Source organism: Halichoeres trimaculatus, unplaced genomic scaffold (assembly GCF_033239565.1).
Source record: "Halichoeres trimaculatus isolate MK-OKI-2021-1 unplaced genomic scaffold, fHalTri1.1 fHalTri1_scaffold_6, whole genome shotgun sequence".
Taxonomy (NCBI): Eukaryota; Metazoa; Chordata; class Actinopteri; order Labriformes; family Labridae; genus Halichoeres; species Halichoeres trimaculatus.
This window is the reverse complement of record NW_027437184.1, coordinates 13,453,895-13,475,432: the sequence shown is the minus strand read 5'-3', so window position 1 is coordinate 13,475,432 and position 21,538 is coordinate 13,453,895. Positions and strand designations below refer to the sequence as shown.

The 21,538-nt window shown below is 39.2% G+C and overlaps 1 protein-coding gene across 1 annotated transcript; it reads left to right on the top strand.

The window, feature by feature from the left end:
- Positions 1 to 214: 214 nt before the first annotated feature.
- Positions 215 to 20,913, top strand: lars1b (leucyl-tRNA synthetase 1b). The gene is made up of 32 exons (XM_074671419.1): positions 215 to 371; positions 680 to 801; positions 990 to 1,077; positions 1,185 to 1,265; positions 1,511 to 1,651; positions 1,774 to 1,935; positions 2,272 to 2,384; positions 2,721 to 2,784; positions 3,110 to 3,198; positions 3,343 to 3,568; positions 3,668 to 3,755; positions 4,672 to 4,748; positions 4,928 to 4,981; positions 5,107 to 5,247; positions 6,209 to 6,286; positions 6,484 to 6,569; positions 6,937 to 7,002; positions 7,185 to 7,267; positions 8,368 to 8,506; positions 9,039 to 9,251; positions 9,549 to 9,606; positions 9,901 to 9,964; positions 10,847 to 11,030; positions 11,348 to 11,438; positions 12,566 to 12,706; positions 13,428 to 13,568; positions 14,829 to 14,939; positions 15,298 to 15,408; positions 16,630 to 16,734; positions 17,999 to 18,094; positions 18,344 to 18,476; positions 19,833 to 20,913. Exons 1-32 carry the CDS (start codon positions 366 to 368, stop codon positions 20,036 to 20,038), a joined length of 3,558 nt encoding a protein of 1,185 aa, XP_074527520.1. The 5' UTR covers positions 215 to 365; the 3' UTR covers positions 20,039 to 20,913.
- Positions 20,914 to 21,538: the final 625 nt, after the last annotated feature.

Genomic DNA, 21,538 nt, shown 5'->3' with positions numbered 1-21,538 from the left:
CATTCATCATATACTTTATAATCATGTGGCCATATTTAAATACTGTATAATTATAACAAGGAAAAGAGTGTTATAAATGAGTTACCAAGAACTAACAAAAAAATCATGAATATTAGCCAAAATATTCAAAATTTCTGATTGTGTTTACTTATTGTGTTTCTGTGCTCTCGTTTAAGAACTGACTCCCGTCGTTCACTTCAAAGAGTCGGCTCTAAGAGTTGAGTCGTTCACGATCGATACATCACTGCTGTGTGTCATCAGCCAGGCACCGGCGGCGTGGGTCTCCCTTGTCACACTGGAAACTATTTTTTCTGTTTCTTCTGTCTTGACTATAAAATCATAAACAGAGTGACGCTGAAATCAAAATGACGGTAGGTCCAATGTTGTATTTACTTTCAATTATAATAGTCTATCCTTTGTCATAGATGGTATCCCCATTTTTATCCTATAAACTGTGTAGCTGTTAGCCAATTAGCCAACACGAGCTAGTTGACGAGACATTTGGAAAATGACTTGAATGAGAGCTGAATCAGCTGGATCAGAGATTACAGCTGTTTTCTTGTTGTATGTACAGCTGCTTAACTCTCTCCTCCAGTGTTATTTCTTGTGTCACATTTATCTATAAAATATCTGTTATTTTTCTCTCTGGTAAAGTTGCGTTTCCTCTGTTGTGTTCCAGGAAAGGAAGGGAACAGCAAAGTTGGACTTTTTGCGAAAGATCGAGCAAGAGATCCAGGAGAAATGGGAGAAGGAGAAGGCATTTGAGCAAGATGCACCATCAACAATTGGGGAAAGTAGCAAGTAAGTTATTCCTTTTCATGTCAACTTTGTCAGGAATGTCTGGGAAACTCCTTTATACTGATTTCTTTTAAATGTAATCGTAAACAGCCGACTCATAAAAAGCAAGTCGAGCAACTGTAGGTAAAGCACTGAGTTCAAGTTGTCTCGTGCAGATGGAAGTAGTTATTTTGTTTTTGTTTTCTTCCTAGCAAAAACAAGTACTTTGTCACCTTCCCCTACCCATACATGAATGGCAGATTGCACCTGGGCCACACATTCAGTCTGTCAAAATGTGAGGTATGTTCGAATGCTGAAACAGATGGAGATGAACCATTGAACGTTAACTAATTAATTTTATATTGATGGATCCAAAAATACTTTTTTTTTTTTTTTTTTGCTTGCAGTTTGGTGTCGGTTACCAGGCTCTAAAAGGAAAGAAGTGTCTTTTTCCATTTGGGCTTCACTGCACAGGAATGCCAATCAAAGTGGGTGTTGTCTTTTTTCAGTTAGTCACATAAGTCATGTGTATATAGTTCTTTTTTTAAACAAACTCATCTAGAGCACAATTGAACAATACAAAAAAGCTAGATTGATAGGACCAGATTTGCATTATAGCTCATGCCATGATTCTTAGATTATTAAACAGTTTATGGCCATTTTTAGCTTCTCACACCACAATGGACTCCATTTTCTTTACTTCTGGTAATCATATGCATATTGTGTCATATAGGCCTGTGCAGACAAGCTGAAGAGAGAGATGGAGTTGTATGGAAACCCTCCACAGTTTCCAGATGAGGATGAAGAAGAGAAGGAGAAGCCGAAGCCTGATTCTGAGGAAATCATCATCAAAGACAAAGCAAAGGGGAAGAAGGTTTGAATCTCAGAAAATTCATACACATTGAACTTACTTATTAATTTACTTACTTTTTTATGTGAACATCAAAAAAGGGGTTCAGTTTTTGTCATTATCTCCTGTATTTATTCCTTCATTAGAGTAAAGCAGTGGCCAAAGCTGGATCCTCCACTTTCCAGTGGGACATCATGAGGTCTTTAGGCCTGAATGACCAGGAAATTTCCAAGTTTGCAAATGCTGATCACTGGCTTGAGTACTTTCCTCCTCTGGCAGTTAAAGACCTCAAGCAGATGGGAGTCAAGGTGACTAATGAAATCAGTGTGACATTGTTTTAAAATGGTTATTGGTTCGCTTTTTTAACCTTTTGACCATGTATTCAATAAAATCTGACAAACAATCAATGTTTTCAACACCACAGTTATAAGAGAGCATTTATATTCCCTTTCACCCTCTTCCTGTTTGACAGACTGATTTATTTGAACATCTCTGTTTGATGGCACAAACTTAATAACCTCTGACATGTCCATAGTCATCTTTCTGTTTAATAACTAGAATTCACAAGGCACTTTTAGTCATTAAGTCAAAGTCCTTCATTTCAGTTGATGATGCCTTGGTGTCATTTTTCTATGACCCCCTAGGTGGACTGGAGGCGTTCGTTCATCACCACGGATGTGAACCCCTTCTATGACTCATTCGTCAGATGGCAGTTTGTCACATTGAAAGAGAGAAAAAAGATCAAGTTTGGTAAAAGGTGAGATTATTTAAAAGTATTTTTGTTGCTGTTTTGCTTTATATTTCGCACAGTTCGTGGAACGATAATTGAAGAGCCAGGAACAATCAGAAATGGTGCAGATTGAACAATATGATAATATATTGAATTTTATTCTTGCTGCTGTTCAAACAGTGAAACTCTCTTGCCTGAAACAAAGTCACATCTTTCTGTAGGGTAAATGGCATACTGAATATTTGATATTAATTCTACATGGGTAGACTGACATTTAAACTTGCCTTGTAGACTGAGGGAGTTGAATTTAGTTTTGAGGCTATTCTTGTTCGGAAATATCATCTGAATGTCCCAAACTTTCAGATACACCATTTACTCCCCCAAAGACGGACAGCCATGCATGGACCATGACAGGCAGACGGGAGAGGTAAAGTGATATCATTAAATTAAATAATGACTTTGTTTTAAAAGCAAAATTGGGATTAATGGTGGTTCCTAAAGCTAAAACTTGAAGGGACAGAGTTTTCAAAATCAAATCCTCGTTCAAAAAACTTGATTCTCTACTCTGCCACACACTTACATAAGCTTATATTTCAACAATGGATTACCTATGAGATGGTATAATGTTCAGTTTTTGCCTTTTAAAGGAAAATTCCACTAATAAAGTCTTCAGAAGGTTTTTTTGTAGTTTGGCACAGAATGGTTTTTTGAATTTGTCCTTCCTATCACCTGACCTTTTTCTTCATCTGCAGGGAGTTGGGCCTCAGGAGTACACGCTCATCAAGATGAAAATGGTTGAACCATACACAGCAAAATTCAAGTCAAAAGTTTTTTACAGCAGGTAACTCAGTATGAGAACAGAACAATGGCCTTTATTTTACATTAAGGAACAAAAGGCTTGTTCTGCACGTATGTTTGATAAACCCAGTACCATTCTTTAAACTAATGACAGTAGTTCAAAGAGCTTTTGCTGTCTCTTCCACAGTGGCATGAAGGGCAAAAACATCTTTCTGGTGGCTGCCACTCTGAGACCAGAGACCATGTTTGGACAGACCAACTGCTGGGTGAGACCAGACATGAAGTACATCGCCTTTGAGACAACTAGCGGAGACATCTTCATCTGCACCAGTAGATCTGCCAGGAACATGTCATACCAAGGCTTCACCAAAGAGAATGGAGCGGTGCCTGTGATCATGGAAATACTGGGACAAGTAAAAACATTTACTTTATTTAATCAAAGCTGATTGTTTGGCAAGCAGGCTGTCATGTTGGTCCCATGCTCTGACGTCACATCTGTATCATTCTCCTAGGACATCCTTGGCTGTGCCTTGAGTGCTCCTCTCACTTCCTACAAGATCATCTATGCCCTGCCCATGCTCACCATCAAGGAGGACAAGGGTACAAGTTTTATAATTTTCAAGAGAGATAGGTTTATTCAGAAGTCATGCTGTCTTTTTAAGTGCATCTCTAAAGGTAGAAATTTGTCACATTATTTGAAACATCACTGTTGTTGAAACACATCTTTGCTTGAGTTGCATATGATAGTCAGAATACCCTCCAGTCAAGGAAAATTATTCCTTCTTTTCTCTACATGCTTGTGTGAAAAAGTATCCGACAGGGGCAAAGAGTTCAGCAGTAGATACTCAAAATGTGTCATTTTTATATATACCTCTTCATGCTTCAAATCAGGATAATGTATTCCAGCTCTTGTTGCTTTAGGTATTACTCCCGGCCTAAAGTCTGCAATAAGCTTTATCCTCTATTTATCCTTCATATCTTATTCCTCCTTGTCTTAGATATGCCTGGAGGGTTTATGAAAAAATAGTGGGGAGCCCCAAAATAGATGGGCAAGGTCAGCATAGAATTCAGAAAGTGTAGCTCTGTGACGTTAAAGGATAAAAATCCTGGCTACTCTTTTGCCCTGAGGGAGAACATTTGGGAAATTATGAAACAGATGTAAGCGCGCTCAGTGGGCTTCTGTTCTTACAGAAGTAGGAAAATAAATCTCAGTCTTTTTTTATCTGTCCAATGAGGGAGTTTTTTTGGAAGGAAAAAACCTTAATTAGGATTTGTTAGTGAAAAATCATCAGAACTCATTTCAACATCCTGGTTTAAATTGTAAGAGCAGCCAGGAAATATAGATTTAGGAGATCTAGTTTTTCTGTTCTTCTTTTCTCATTTCCCTTACTATGTCATTGAGTTTGCACTTAACATCCAGACACATTTGAGAAAAATATGGATTACACTATCACCGGGAAAGAATAAAACATCCTTATTTCCTCTTAAGCTTATGCCATTTCTGTGTTTTACTCAGGCACGGGGGTCGTCACCAGTGTACCCTCTGATGCTCCTGATGATATCGCTGCCCTGAGAGATATCAAGAAAAAACAGGTGAGGCCTTAAACTACCTGAGTTTGTGCTACATTGTGTTGTATAAAAAAGTGCATTGAAATAAATTCTGATTGATTAAATGCAACTTAGAAAATGATGCAGAGAAGCGCCTTTTGTCTGGATACTATTTACATGTTGCAGTTTATTAATGCTCTGTTTAATTCTTACATTTCCACAAGGCTCTGCGTGAGAAATATGGAATTGAGGACAAGATGGTGCTGCCGTTTGAACCAGTAAGCTCATCTTCCAGAATTTAGATTTAATCCATGCTGCACTGAACTCTGCTGCCCTAATAAGAAGACAACTCTTACATGCTACATGCAGCCTCAGTGAGTTTATTTGTGTATGCACCTTTCAGGTCCCTATCATCGAGATCCCAGGCTTCGGGAACCTCTCTGCTCCTCTAGTGTGCGATGAGCTGAAGATCCAGAGCCAGAACGACAAGGAGAAGCTGGCTGAGGCCAAGGAGAAGGTCTACCTAAAAGGATTTTACGAAGGGGTGAGCCAGATTAATGGTTAATGAGTTCAATAAAAAGAAGTTACATGGGTCAGCAGAATGCAGGCCCTCTAAAGCCCCCCTGTGGATTTAATATTAAGGTTTGACGCATGTGCAATTTATCTTGCAGCCACAAACCAAAGGGATTCGAGGCTCAAGGCTGGACTAAATTATTTATGGACTGGCTACCTGCCACATGTTGCCCTAGTTAGTTTACTTCTGTTCCCTTCTGTAAAACTGTGCTTGTGAGCTGCCTGAATTTATTGCCTTTAGCTAAAATTGAGTTTCTTAAAATGTTTCTTTATTATTTAATTTTGGTTCCATATTTTTGGTTTTTTCCCTGCCAAATCATTATGGCATTAACTGTCTCAAACTTGTCACTACATACCATCAAATTTTAAGGGGACAGTGCCATTAAAGCACACTTCAGATGTGTACACACTGAGTGAATTTTTCCTAGGTAGCAGTTAATGTTCATTTATATAATTTAAATGTTTCTGTTCAGGTTCAGGTTCAGGTTCAGGTTACTTTATTTGTACCCGTAGGTAGATTTGTTTTGCAGTATGTGAGATCAACATCACACAATTATAAAACACCAAAGACAAGATAAGAACAAATTAAAACATTTAAAAAGTAAACATTGAACATAAAACATTTAGTATTATTATTAAAGTGCTCTATGTTTTATCATCAAAGCAGGAAGTACGGGTGTTGGTTGCAGAGGCAACCTCCATTAAGATCAAGACAGGAATAAAGATCTAAAGAATTTAAAGAATAAAAATCTAAAAGAATAAGTAAAAGCGCAGGTAGAAGAAAAGTGCAAGTGCATGAACAGATAAATACTTGTGTGCAAATAGGCTACAATTTATTCAGCTCAGCAATAGCAGCAGGGACAAAACTATTTTTGTACCGCTTGGTTCTGCACTTTGGAACAATGTAATCTGTGGATTACTTTCTGTCTTAGATCATGCTGGTGGATGGTTATAAAGGGCAAAAAGTCCAGGATGTTAAAAAACCCATACAGAAGATGATGGTGGAAAAGGTAAGACATGATTTGTTCTTTGATGCAACAACATGTATTCAAATAGAATCATACAAAAACTGCTGATATAGAATTTATCCTCAATTGTGAAGTCCTTTTCTTGAAAAGTTTGAAAAATGTTGTTAATTAAAAGAAGTATATGGACACACACATAAATTTACCTGTAACGATGGATTCTCTGTTTGTGTCTGTCATAGGGCGAGGCCATGATCTACATGGAGCCAGAGAAACAGGTCATGTCGCGTTCAGCTGATGAGTGTGTGGTGGCTCTCTGTGACCAGTGGTGAGTACCACTTGTCTGGCCAAAGCTTTGTGATATTGCTGCCAATGGTAGATATAGGAGAGGATTAGTGCAACTGAAAAAAATTGTGTACAAATTTTTTTTCTGAGAAAAAAAGTCAGAATTGTGACTTTAATATCAGAATTTTGATTTTAATTTTAGAATCCTAACTTTTTTTTCTCTGAAAAGATATAGCTACAAAAAAAGGAAAAAAAATAGACGTAGTTTTGTTTTTAAACAGTGGCCCTAATCCTCTTTTGTAGGTAGATGTGTGAAAGCATCACTGAAGATTTTATTTTGGCTCCTATTTTGACTCAAAGTATAAAATTGCTGCCGCTTTAATTAGCTGTATGCTAATGCTTTGTTTCAGGTACTTAGACTACGGTGATGCAGAGTGGAAGCAGCAGGCCAATGAATCCCTCAAGTCTTTGGAAACGTAAGCCTCACTCCTCTAGCTTTATTTGCATTGTAGAGAGCTGTTTCCTGATGAGGCTTCCTGAGTAGGTCCATATAATTTCTTATGGGCTGTAAAGATAAATTTTATCCTGATAATAGTAATTAAAGAATGAAAATTGAGTTTCTTTTTGGTGATAACATATCCTTTCTTTCACCTTTCAGATTTTGTGATGAGACCAGAAGAAACTTTGAGGCCACTTTAGCTTGGCTGCAGGAGCATGCTTGCTCTCGTACCTATGGACTGGGTGAGCAACTATCTGTGTTTTGTGGTGTCATATACACCTTTCTGCAGCATTGTTTGTCTCCTTTTAAGGTTTAAGGATTTGCTCTGCCTAAAAGTGTTTTTTTTTTGTAGGACTGATGTTTTTGGTCTATAGATGGAGACAGAGCACTGATGATAAAACACTTAGAAACTGCCTGCCTTCCTGTTCGTGCTGTAAAAGAATAACTGCATACTGAAGGCCAGCTGGCCCACAGTCCAGTCCAGGCCTCGTTGTTGTAGACTCCGTCTGTGCAGTCATTTTCACATGAAGAGAAAAGTTTTATACTGTAATATACAGGGTTTCTTTGAACCTGAACCAAACTTGAGAATGCAGATAATATTGTTATCTAATTGTTATGTAAAGACAAATATGAAAAGGAGAAAATGTTTTTTGGAGAAGTTATTTTTGTGTTAAAATTTCATGACAGGTGTTGCTTAGATCTTAGCTTTCACCTTAGTAACAAAATCACAGCTTTGGTTAGTTAGTTTTGTTTTAACCTTGAAGAGCTTTCATAAGACTTTAAAAAGAGCCAGTTTTCAGCATCTAAACATGAGCTTGGTGCATTGAAGCTGATTGAGTGTGTACTCTCCATTCCTTTGCCTCTTAAAACAACTCCGATCAATCAGGAAACACGACAAAACAGAAATGAGAGGATGAGTTGCTGCTGTCTGCCAGGCAGCACTTTGCCACTTGTGCTTTAAGTAAAGTTTATTTTTTTGATAGTGAATCTCAGTTTGTTTGCCCAGGATTACACAATAAAACCAAAGACTTATTCCATTTTTTTTTATTTTTTATTTGGCATCAAAATTGTAACCATCATGACGGGATGGCTGATATAACAAGAAAGATTTGTCAGCACAGATACAACCATTGTCTGGCTTTGTAACTCTATGTCTTTGCGGCTGTCTTCTTTGGCTGTGTGTGTCTAATGGTCCCGGAATTGTGTGTGTGTGTGTGTGTGTGTGTGTGTGTGTGTGTGTGTGTGTGTGTGTGTGTGTGTGTGTGTGTGTGTGTGTGTGTGTGTGTGTGTGTGTGTGTGTGTGTGTGTGTGTGTGTGTGTGTGTGTCTCCTTGTTACCATAGGGACTCGGCTGCCTTGGGACGAGCAGTGGCTGATTGAGTCGCTATCAGACTCCACCATCTACATGGCTTACTACACTGTGGCACACATGCTCCAGGGAGGGGTTCTGAACGGACAGGGGGCCTCACCACTCGGCATCAAGTATGAACACAATACACACATCTGCAAACCACACACACACTCACACACACAAGGATAAATAAGGATTAAGCCTTAACTGATTTACTCTGGTTCGTCTCTTCGCTGCCTCTCCTTCTCTCGTCCTTCTTTCTGCCATTTAACAGCCAAACACCTGCAGTACACCCAAAGGAGACAGAAAAAGTCCAATTTAATTTACTTTACTTTTAATCATTTCGATTGGCAGGTGTTGCACATAAGAGTCCAAAGCAAAGTCGATTTGTTTTTCAGTTTTCATCAATACAACAACAAAATTAATAAGTACAACGTCCTCTCAATGACAAATGCTGCTTGTCAGTAACAGTTTTTAAAATCAATTCACAGCTCGATACTCATTCAAGTATTCCAAAGTCTTTCCACAGTGTGAAGAAAACAGTGAAGTGAAGTATACTGCAGCACAGAAGCGTTTAATTACTTCTCTTCACCTTGTTTCAACTCAGTACATCCTCACTTCTACTCCTCGTCACTCTTTTCGTCTCTTTCCCCTTTCCTACAGGCCAGAGCAGATGACCAGAGAAGTGTGGGACTTCATCTTCTTCAAAACGTCTCCCTTCCCAAAGACGGACATCCCTAAAGAACACCTGCAGAGATTGAGGAGGGAGTTTGAGTACTGGTACCCTGTGGACGTGCGTGTGTCTGGCAAAGACCTGGTGCCAAACCATCTCTCCTACTACCTGTACAACCATGTGGCGATGTGGCCCAAGGACAGGTGAGCTGATGAATGAGAAGGCTGAGCTTATGGATTGTGATTCACTGAGATGACAGATTTTAACCATTATATGTCTTCTTTAACACTGGGCTCAACATTTTTGCAAATAAAGTGTACTCTCATGGATAGTGGTATGTGGAATTTGTGCAAACTAAAATCTCTATAGTAATTTTAAACATGGCTAATAGCCTTTGCCAGTTGGACATCAACCTTTTACATCCAAGAGTCAAGTAAATTTTATGACTTTTTTGTATAGTTTTGAGTTTACAAGAATGTTTTCTTTTACTCTGTTGACAGCGGGAAGTGGCCGCAGGCAGTGCGAGCCAATGGACATCTTCTCCTCAACTCTGAAAAGGTTTGTCAAATATTTAACTCTGGCTTTATCTGTGGATACTAGAGAATCAATTATTCAACACAACTGACTCCCAAAGTAACAGTACCACCGTCATCGACTTTGCTGTAAACCTTTTGTAAAACAAGTAAGACAATAATTGCCTCATGTTTGAAGCTGTCATTTTAATTTCTTTTGATTTATAAACATACACACACAGTCCACGACCTTATTGCTGTGCTTTGTAAGAGATTTGTGCATGTAGGCGTGTTTGACAAAAAAAACTTGGCAGCTAACATCTGTTTTTATTTTCACCAGATGTCCAAATCAACTGGAAACTTCCTCACTCTCACACAAGCCATTGAGAAGTTCTCAGCAGACGGTACACTCACTTTCCTCCTGATTTATCTCCCTCCTGTGCTCTCTTTTCTCAGAGTGTCCATCATGTTTTTATTGAGATGGGAGAGAAACCCATCAGATGTTCATCGAGAACAGAGCACATTGTGTCAGAGCATGGGTCAACAGGCTTGATTAGATCATAAGGATCTGCTCTTCCAGGGTGAAGATATTAGAAAAGGTCCGGTCTTCTGTGATGTGAATGATGGATTTGTCATACTGGGAAGCTTTGGAAAGGCAAAATTTCACAGAGGAGCCTTAATGTACTGTCTGTCACAGAGCTTGTTCTTTAAAGTATTATAAAAAAAAAACTGTTTTAAGTATAACAGTGACTCTATTGGTGCACTTGAGTCATGTGTTCTTCTTGTCTTTTAGTTTATTTACTTTCCTTGTTTAGGACACAGATGAACTCTTGAATCCCCTCTGCCTTTAGTTTACCTCTGGAGATGCCGATACATCCTTTCTGTTGTTGTCTTTTTTCCTTTTTGGTTGTTTTTGTTCCCCCTTGTTTTTATGTTGTGAACAAACTGAATAATAGATAAATGTGCCCGTTGTTTTTCCAGAAGATGCCCTGCTCAGAGAGAAAGGAACTGACAGCAAATAGACACATTAAGCTGACTCCTTGTGTAAGGGCTTAGAGTGATGCCTGCTTGGTTTATGAAGCTTTTGTCAGAAAGTGGAAGTTTCTGCAGAGCCTCCAGACTTTAACTAGTTGTGGAAGTATTTTGAAGAATGTGAAGAAAGACTCAGTTCAATGTTGGTACAGAGAATTATTCTTAAATGACATTGATTGGAGTAAAATTCGGCTGCTCCAAATTTGTTAAATTGCATTTGCTCTGTTTTATCAAACCTCTTCCTTCTCTCTCAGGTATGCGTCTTGCTCTGGCTGATGCCGGGGACACGGTGGAAGACGCCAACTTTGTAGAGACAATGGCTGATGCAGGAATCCTCCGCCTCTACACCTGGGTGGAGTGGGTAAAGGAGATGATTGCCAACCAGAACAACCTGAGGACAGGGCCTGCTGACACTTTCAACGATCGAGTCTTTGCCAGGTAGATAAAAAAATTCAATAAGACAGAGAAGCAGTGTAGCAAACTTTTTGACAAGAATCTTTAATTGAAGTTATCGAACCCCTTATTGGTGTTATGGGAAACTGTCTCCTTCCCATATTTTGGACACTTGTTAGATATTTTTGCTGACCTATAAGGCAGCTGGTACCAAAAGGAAAGAAAGAAAAGCAAGCATGATGTGAGCTTGTCCTTTGTAGCTTTGATTGCTCTCCTCAGAAAAAAAAATCTTGGCCTTTTTAACCCTGTAATTTTCTGTGCTGACAACTTAATGGTTGCAAGTTTTTCTGCGTCCTGTCTAGCGAAATGAATGCCGGCATCTTGAAGACGGAGCAGCATTACGACAGGATGATGTACAAAGAGGCTCTGAAGAGTGGCTTCTTTGAGTTCCAGGTAAGGGAAATGTACACTGAGGAAAAATACTTCATGCTTATACAGAAGTATATAGCGCATATCATACTTGGGGTTCAGATATTGACCAGGGTTATCAAGACTTTTTCCCCCAAAAGGCTTCATTTGATGCTTTTAGAGGGGCCAAAAGCCAGGGGCCAGGTCACACACAAATGCTCCATTTTATAACAATTTATTTTTAATACGTCCTAAAGACAATCAGTAAGTAGGTATTGTTAGATAAATATGTGTTATCACCACAGGCTGACAAGATAAAACCACCCCTAAATTTAAATTTTATCTTGTTACTTGATATGTCCTTGGTTCTCTGGCTACAGTTTTGCTTCCTCTCAAGGAAAAGGTTTTTCATTAGGGTGGCTGATATGGGAGAAGAATTGTATTGTGAATAATTTTTATTTATTTATTTATTTATTTATTTGGGGGGGGGTTATCATAATTCATTGTGTTCTTAAAGAGGGGGTAGTATTTGTTTGTAACACCTAGAAGGTTAGGTGTTATCCCATATTTCAAACAGGGGTATAAAGTAAAGATGATAAATGTCCAAACGTGCATTTTTCAAAAAGCTGATCCATACTCACATGTTGCAGAAATATGTCTTTAAAGGAAAGACTTTTATAATGGTCCATTTCCACAAACAGCTTAAGATCTCAATGGGATCTTGATGAGACCTGCTGAAATAAAAAAAATCTCTCATGTTGGAGGGGTGAACTTCAAACATTAAGGTCTGTCCATAGCACTTCGCCTGACAGGCTTACAGATTGCCGGCCAATCAAAAGGAAGGGGGTTTTGGAGCCTTAAAGAGACAGCAACTGAAACAAAGTGTTTCAGACATAGGCTAAAGTAATAGTTGGATACCTGAGGGAAGGTATAAGGCTTAAAAAATACACTACCCCCTCTTTAATTCTATTTTGACTTGTTAACCCAATCATGTCTCATCTTTCTTTCTGAACAATTTTCATGAACGATTTTCAGCCTTTTATGCACTTTTTCATAATTCTTATCTGAGGCAAACATTCATTAGATATTTGAGTATAAATATTTAATGATAACATGATAACTGATGACATAATAGTCTTAAACTTTTAAACTGTATTTGTGTGTGTCTGCAGGCAGCCAAAGATAAGTATCGTGAGCTGGCTATCGAAGGCATGCACAGAGACCTCGTCTTTCAGTTCATAGAGAGACAAACACTTCTGCTGGCTCCCATCTGTCCACATCTCTGTGAACACACTTGGAGTTTACTGGGAAAGGTATGAAACAGGAATTTTTCAGCATATTTGTGCTTTGACTGTGTGCCATAATTTCACTTTTGTATTGTCAAGTCAAACTTGAATGGAGCTGGTGAAAGACATGAAAACACGACATAATGTATAATAAAAAACAACATGCCTGGGTGCTGTAGTGCTGGTCCCACTGCTCTTTCCTTCTGTGAAATAGCTGCTAACACACTGAATCCCTTTGCTGCTGAACATTTTCACTGTGAGCACGTTTTCACACAAGGGGCCTCCTTTTCTCATCAGTAAACCAGAAATGCACACACTGTTGTGCACTCCAAACAGCACAGAGAGCCAGAAATATTTTTAACGCTCGAATTTATGAATATGAAAGAGTGCTGCTGCGCCGGAGAGGGGATTTTTAGGTGTCGCTTAGCAACAACAAAAGCCCCACAACTCCAATCATGTGTATGGGACAACTAGCTTAAGAGCTAAGAGGCACTTAGTGGACATAGAGGTGTGCACATCAGTCTGGGATTTTCACACACTAGATATGGTGTGTGACCTGTTTGTTTTGAGAGTGTTTGGCCTCTAGCTGTGTAGTTAACTGGATTTAAAGCCCTAGTGGTCCTTAATTTTTGTTGTTTCTTCAAGTGCTTTCTGTTCAGGATATTTCTCGTAAACGTCAAAAACAAGACTCAAGTCCCCAAACTTCACTCATCCACCTTTCCTCTCCCTCCCTCCCCTCCTTTTGCAGTCTGGTTCCCTTAGGACAGCGTCCTGGCCTGTGGCAGGTCCTGTTGATGAGATTCTGATCCGGTCCTCTCAGTACCTGATGGAGACGGCGCATGACCTCCGTCTGAGGCTGAAAGCTTACATGCAGCCCCCGAAAAGCAAAGTAAGAAAGTGTCTATGTTGTTTCATGTGTTTCACTGCTGCTCTCCTTCACTGCTATTATGGTTTTTTTTTGTAATTTTCAAAATGAATATTGATGCCAGTATTGATTTTTTTCTCTTTTTTGAATGGTTTAATTAAGCCTCACACTCTTAAAGTGCATCAAGTGTGGTATTTAAATTAGAGGCTTGAGGTTTGGCTCTTTCTCCCTCAGGTGTTGTTTAACAGTGTGGTGGTTGTGATGGGGAGCACAGTGAGGCAGAAAATGACAAAAACAATAAGACTTTAAGCATGAAAACATCAGGCAGCCTGCTGAAAGCAAACGTGGTGTTTAAAGGAATAGTTCAGTGTTTCTCAGGGGGGTCGTACGAGGTACGTGTAAATAGTAAAAATGTTGGCCACAAGGTAAGCCGGTCAGCTCAGCCCCTTGAAAACACAGCTGGAGATCTGAAAACAGATGCTGGGATATCAACCAATACAGATAGGGCCAGCTCTGTCACGTGATTCAGCTAATTCTAACAAATTTAAAACACACTTCTTGGTGTAGGAGCATGCGAAGTGTGTGGGCTCCTCTAATGAAGTTTGATTCTGTAGACCAGTGAAGTCATCTCCCTTTTTCTGTTGTGCTACAGAGGGTTTCAGACTGGGCTGTTCAAATTAAGTTGTCCTGACTATCCCTGATACACTCGAGGCACAAAGTCTGTGCCTTGTTCACAGCAGGAAATTCAGTCCATTGTGAGTTAACTGTTAGTTCAGCACTTCAATGAGCGGCTGTTGGCAGCTCACAGAAAAGAAAAAAAGTATCGACAAGACTGGAGGCAGATGAAAGGAAAAATGGAAGATGTCTTTTTACACAGCATGAACAAATGAAACTAAGAAACTTAACAGCAGTTTGTGACATTGTAAAGGTTTTCTCTTTTTACTGTCTGTCTCATTTTAATATTGATGGTGTTTGTATAGTCCCTTCAAGACTCATTTGTGGAGATGTACGTACAGGACTGCACACAGTACAAGACTTGAGCAGACATGACAGCTGTCGCAAAGTATAAGTTAAAAGATCCCTATATTCCTCTCAGAAGATGACACATTCACAAAATAAATAATCCAACCTCAGTTTGCCTCACATTTAGGTCACCCGCCCCCGAAATATATGCCGTCACTGAAGCGAATGAATTAAAAACCATCAAAGCCTCGGGTACCTGACTGTATGGATAAATGAGATGAGTCTGAGTTGCTCTTTTTATTTTGCTTTTTTCTCCCACAGAAAGGTGACTCAAAACCCCCAGCCAAGCCCTCCCACTGTAAAATCTATGTTGCCAAGAGCTACCCTCCATGGCAGCACAGTGCCTTATCCTTGCTTGGGAAACACTACAAGGTAAGAAACAAACCCACACATACATATAAACAAACGTATGCCCAGGCATCGGGGTCCATAACATAAAATTTTAAGATATACTTACTTTTGTTTGAGGACATTTACAAATATAAATACGACATTTCTATTAAAAGTTGACTTAACATAAATTAATTGAAACTCTGTTTGTGACCGAGGAAGCTGAGGACACCCACATGTATCTTCCTCATATTTTAGATGGAAAGTTTCTTTTGAAAGTGGAGCCGATGTCGCTGTAACATCACTCATCAATTAGTCCCTTTCACGCAAGTTTTTCTGTCTCATTATTACAAATCTCCCTTCCTCTAACTGCTTTGTTTTTTTATTGGTGTCTACCCAGAGCAACAATGGTGTCCTCCCAGACAACAAAGTGATAGCGAGTGAGTTGGGAGCCCTTCCTGAACTGAAGAAATACATGAAGAGGGTCATGCCTTTCGTTGCCATGATAAAGGTAAATATTAAAGAAATGGAGCTGAATTTAAAAAGTATATGCCACCTTCACATCCTCCATTTCACTACAAAGGCCTTTAGTGCATGCTTGTTTTTTTATTTATGTTGAAACATTTTTGGCCTTCTTCTTTGTTTTTCATGCCCTGTGAAGGAAAGTTTGTTTACCCCCTAATTGGCCTGTTTACTTAAACCCTCTTTTCTTTTTTAACACAGCTCTGCTTCAATTTCATCATAGTGTGTCTTAGTTATTTTGTTGAAAGACTGGAGTCTTCATCTTCAAAAGCTGTTTTTTTTTCAGTCTTCTTTTGTGTTGAACAATGACAAAACTGTAGCCAATACCAAAAATAGTTTCATCATTGAAATTCCAAAGAAGTTTCTGGAAAACTTGGTCTGCAGCTTTCAATGAGATGTATTGATCTGAAAGAATACAAAACACTCTTTTGACAAGCTGCCCTCAGCTTGTGTCTTCATGTATTTTCTCTTTCTTTTCTATGAAGCTTTCTTCTTTTTTCAGCAGGATTGTTTTTTCTACATCCAAATCATTCCTGATTTTTTTCTGCAACTTTACATTCAGGTTAATTTGATTTATAGTTGGTTTTACCTGCATTATATGTTTGGTCTGATCTGAAAGCAGCAGCTACTCATTGCCAGAAAGTGAAGTGACCAGATTCATTTTGAGTCTCCCTTTAAATGTGTTTTTTTTTTTTACTGCTCCAACAAGCTCGGATCTAGGTCAAGTTCCAAATAAATGATTTGAACAATGATGCTTATCAAATCTCTGTTGGGCTCTTACTCAGGTGCTTCTTTTTCTCTGAAGCGATCAAACAAAAAGAAACTAATAAATAGTCATGGTTAGCTTTGTGTTAGTTCTGGGTTTCTTTCTCTCAAGCTGTTCTTTCAGCTCTCAAGTTGTTTTTTTTTCTTCCAGCTCTCTTTGTTTGATGGTTTGTTTTGGCGCGTTTGTTTCACAAAGCATTACAGGTCCTTGATTATCTCACGGCTACAGCTGCAGCGTATTAATGAGTTTTCCACGAAATGCTGCATTTAAAACTGAAGCATGATTTCTCCAGGAGGTGGATGAAGTAACTCATTTCCTCCTTAAGAAATGCAGCAAATGATGAGCTATGTATGTTCATTCCTCAAGAGAGTCTGGCTTTTTAAACTCTTGTGCTCATTCCATGCTGGCTTCTCAGTATTTGGCTCCTTTCTTTGTGTTTTGTAGGAGAACCTGGAGAACAATGGTCCCAGGGTGTTGGATCTGGAGTTGGAGTTTGATGAGCGAGCAGTCCTGATGGAGAACTTGGTCTACTTAACCAACTCTTTAGAGGTACATTAGGTGATCCAACACTCCTTTCGTCAGCTGTCACATTTAAGGGCCGTTTACATGACAACGGTTTTAAGGAGAAACCCAGAAGTTTTGTTGCATTTCAGCCTCGCGTTTACATGGAAACGGCGTTTCAGCCGTCCTCAAACGCAATTGTTAAAACGTCCTCTAGAGTGGAATTTTTCTGAAACGCTGCCGACACCGTTGCTGTGTAAACAGTAAGCTGGCGTTTTCAGTGGAAACAATAACGTCACACTCCGCTTCGTGCATACAACAGGACAACAGTACCGTTGTTACAATCGTCGCGAACTACCGTGTTGTGCTTGTGCTGCCTAATTTGCTGTATCTGCCGACTGTCTTTTAACAAAATGTGCATCTTTTGCCCCACTTTTACACTTTGTATTCTCCAATACACCAGATGATCGGCTCAACTCTACTCCGGTGGAGATCTCTCAAAAGTGGCTTCTGGACTTGACAGTATAGCACCACCTACAGGCCTGGCATGCTTACTATAGCGTTTTTAGCCCGGCAGCGTTTCCGTGTAAACGCAGATTTTTTTTCACTGTGTTTTCATTGCGTTTTAGTGTTTTCAGATGAAACGTTGTAAAAACGGGGCCTTAAAGATGACCTAAATCAGAAGCATCTAAAGCAGGCCACTGAAAACAAGACTCTGAGGGCTCTGTTTGCAAGTTTTGCTCCTAAAAACCTCTTACATTTGAAAAAAAACACTTAACCATGGCTGTGTTATAAACTCCATCTTAAAAATGAGCTACAAACAGAGCAAGTTAACCGAGTTAACTTCTAGTTGACAAACTATAACATGAAGCTGCAGTATTTTGGTTTGCAAACAGAGTTTCACTTCTTCTGCAGAAGTCGAGTTGAGACAACCCTGGGTGCAGTTGTCAGCCTGGAAAGCCCTTAATACTTTTGTCTGCGCAGAAGCTTAGTCTTGTCAAATATTAAAACCCAAGTCTCTGGGATACTTACGGTGAATCCAGCACAGCTTTACCAACAGAAGAGGGAAATTGTTCACATTTTCATCAAACTAACACCATGAATCTAATTCTCATGTTTCTAATAGATAAAAGGTAAAGGGGGGCTACACGAAAGATAAAATGATACAGTTGTGCTTTTTTTTTAAAATGATGGTCCTAGGACATGTGGTTAAGCTTCAGATCTGGTATGAGAGGTTTCTGTCGTGCATGTCACGCTGGCAGACACACTCTCTTTGACTTGCTCAGCCGGTAATTGCTGTTTTTCCCATCAGTTGGAGCAGATAGACGTCCTGTTTGCGTCCGAAGCTGACGACAAAGTGAAGGAGGATTGTTGCCCAGGGAAGCCGTTCAGTGTTTTCAGAACAGAGGTAAGTGTTACTCGTGTCTTTTGGCTGCCCCTGAAGCAAGCTGTGTGAGAAAGACAAAAGATCCTTTTGGGGTCAACTATTAATCAGCTTTAACACCTACAGTTTTACTGTCTTTGTGCAGTGTTCATGTACCTTGTGCCCCTTCTCAGGGAGTTTGTGTCTGTCCTTGAAGATTAAAGTTAGCTGTGCACTCACACAAACTCTAAAATGGTGTGTTTATGCATTTTTGCTTTGCCTTTGTCTTCTTAGCCTGGAGTGTGTGTTTCCCTGGTCAACCCTCAGCCATCCAACGGCCTGTTTTCTACAAAGGTTGACATCCGGCAGGGAGACAGCAGAGACAGCGTTGTCCGAAGGCTAGCCAAGGTCAACAGACTCATCAAAGGTTGGTAACATGAGTTTGAATATGCAGGCAAAGAATATTGTAACTGCCTGGTAAAAGTGTTTACTGAAAGTAGATGAGAATGTTTTTATTTACAACTGTGTAAAACACAAGCAGCCATCTATGACCTGGCACTACTACCCAGTAGGGATGGAACGGTTCACAAAATCCACAGTGGTTCTTATCATGGCTTTGTAGTCACAGTTTTCAGTTTGGTTCGGTGTACATTGTTGTTGTTTTAAACGCCTTGATTTTTACCATAAACCCTAATAGTCCACTATTAACGGATTACGTTTAATCAATTATCTCATGTATAGTCATGAAATACCTGAAAGAATGAGGATGTTTCCCATTTAAAAAATTATTAAAGCTGAGTGAAACATTGCTAGTTTCAACATGTCAACTCCTCAGTGAGGAAAATCTTATTGGCTGTCCCAGAAGTAACTGAAAGTCACCAAATGATACTGCTGTCTAATTTGCATAATTATCCATTTGCATGTAATTGTCATGGACTCTGTAGGATAGAGAAATAATGCGGGAGAGACAGAAAGCAGGTAAAACACAACATCATAAATATGTTTAGAACTATAAATCTACTTTCTTCTGTCCATTCTTGGTTTAAGTGACAAAATATCAACCCTCCTCCTTTATCTGGGCTGGAGCCCGGCAGAAGTGACCCTCTAACTCTGCCTTCTTCCCTCGTCATGTACACAACACACACGCCTCCCCACAGCTGTTCGGCTGTATCATTCGCCTTGTGTTGCGCATACGTATGATTGGAGTTACATACCCGCTTCAAACTGAGCTGTAAAACGAAGAAGTTAGAAAAACACGGACAGACAGGAGCACGTACGGCCAAACGGTTCAGTGTTTTTTTGCAAACTGTTCCATCCCTACTACCCATATCTCCCCTCATTATCTTGAACATGCTTTAATGCTCAAGGAACAGCTTCTGTGTAATAACTATAGAAAACACCTATATTGAATATATTCAGCACTTAAACAGTCAAGCTTTTTATAGATAGAGCACCAAGTAGAGTCTTCTGCCAGTTTTGTGGGATGTTATGCAGTTTTTCGTATTCATTTTAAGTCTAAGATGAGTGATAGTTGCTCCAATAATGAGCAGATTTGCACTGGAACTCATTCTTATTCACTCATTTCTTTTACTAAACTTTTTATACCCCCATCTGTATTCTTCCTACTCTTCTCTTCCTCTGCACTCTCTCCCAATCATTACATTTTTTTCTTTTGTCCTCCCTCTGACACCTTCTCTCTTATGCTGCACCTACTTTCTCTCAATGTTTTGCCTCCATTTGTCTCTCCTCCTGTGACTGTGTCTGGTTTTCCTCCACCCACCAGATTTATCCAGGGTGAAGTTGATGAGGTATGAGGACCCCGTGCTGGGGCCACGCCGGGTGCCCGTCCTGGGACGTGAGGAACAGGGCAAACTGCCCATCTCCACCAAATCTGTGTTCAGTATCAATCTGGAGGAGAAGAGGGTCACTCTGGCTGACAATGGCCTCACTGTGGACATTGGGGACACTCTGGTGTATCTGGTCCAATAGAAACATTCACTCTCATAAAGGCAAACACACAGGCAGAGGGGGACACATTCAGCAGTGTAACCTCTGTGAAAGGTTTAAAGGCATCATAAAAATGTAATGACAAAAGAGTTATTTTGACTTAAAGCCATAGAATAGACTCAGTATTATGTGCTTATTATTTATGTGTCTGTATTGCACCATTTGCTCTGTTACTTTACATGGTAGAAGGTTTGACAGATACACAGGGTTTCATTGTTATGCAGCGTTTCACTGCTGAATGTGATCCAAGGGAATTTCTGAAACAAATGGGACCTTAAAAGTTTTCTTCTTACTTTCCCTTCCCACCATTGCAGCATAGGTCTATACAACAGAGATGGTTTCGGGTTTTATAACCCTATTTCACTGATGAAATTCTGGGGCCACTGGGTCTTTATACTTAAATGGGTCTGTTAAATGATGTGGGAAAAGTAGAATGCAACTTCAAAATATTTGGTAATGGTACAAAAAAGATTTTATCTCCTTCAGTCCCTTGTTTGGCAAATTTCTCTGTGTGTTGTTTGTCTTCATTCACACAATAAATAAGCTGCTGTCTGTACAAGAAAGATTTTAAATGATCTTTTTTTGACAATGGTAAACAAACATCTTTTTAATCCTATTCCTTTGGCCAACCATTTATTCTGTCATAAGATAATGACACTGCTCACCGCAGACTCTTAAATATCTGTTGTTTTCAGATGGATGATGATGTGTCTGCCCTGTTTTTACATTCAGCGCAAAGAATATGGCTCTCTTATGTTTTGTCAGCCTGTCAGACATATTTCCAATTTTGTAGCCATGTATGGTTCCTGTCTGGCTTGTGTTTTTCCAAAGAAAAATAAAACAGATGAGATACTCTGCCTCCTTCCTTTTCAGTCTCTGTGCTCTGTGTTGTTTATTTCTTCTACAGGCATAAACAAGACTGCTGCTCCCCTTCCACCACCAGACTCATCTCACATGAGTGTCAAGAAGTTGTTTAGTCTTTTCCCCTTTAGGAAAGTAGAGAAAATGCTCCTCAAGTTTGAAAAATCTTGTAAATTTATAACTGTAACACATATACATTGAGGGTTATGTTTATGTATCTTCAATGTAATGCACATATGTAAAGACTGATTTTGGTTTTGATGAAAGTAGATAAAGGATAGCAAGTTGGGTCCAGAAATTATTGTTTTTCATTATAAACCAGTCACTGCTGAAAAATAAATTATATATATATATATATATATATATATATATATATATATATATATATATATATATATATATATATATATATATATATATATATATATGACTGCTAATTAAAGTGATAAGCTAGCTTAATTTGAAATTTAGTGTCAGAGGCTGCTTAAGAACTCAACTAGCTGAAGAACAGGCTGAAATGGGAGGAAATAGTTCACCTGGCCATGAATAAAAAAGGTTAAACAATGACAAACCCAAATAAGCATTCTCGCTTTGTTATGAGCTTACCACAACTCACTTCCT

Bases quoted from the DNA above. Each gene is read 5' to 3' on its own strand.
- lars1b (XM_074671419.1), top strand. The intron at 6,570-6,936 runs GTGAGTACCACT...GCTTTGTTTCAG, and splicing joins GTGGCTCTCTGTGACCAGTG to GTACTTAGACTACGGTGATG. The intron at 8,507-9,038 runs GTATGAACACAA...CCTTTCCTACAG, and splicing joins GCCTCACCACTCGGCATCAA to GCCAGAGCAGATGACCAGAG.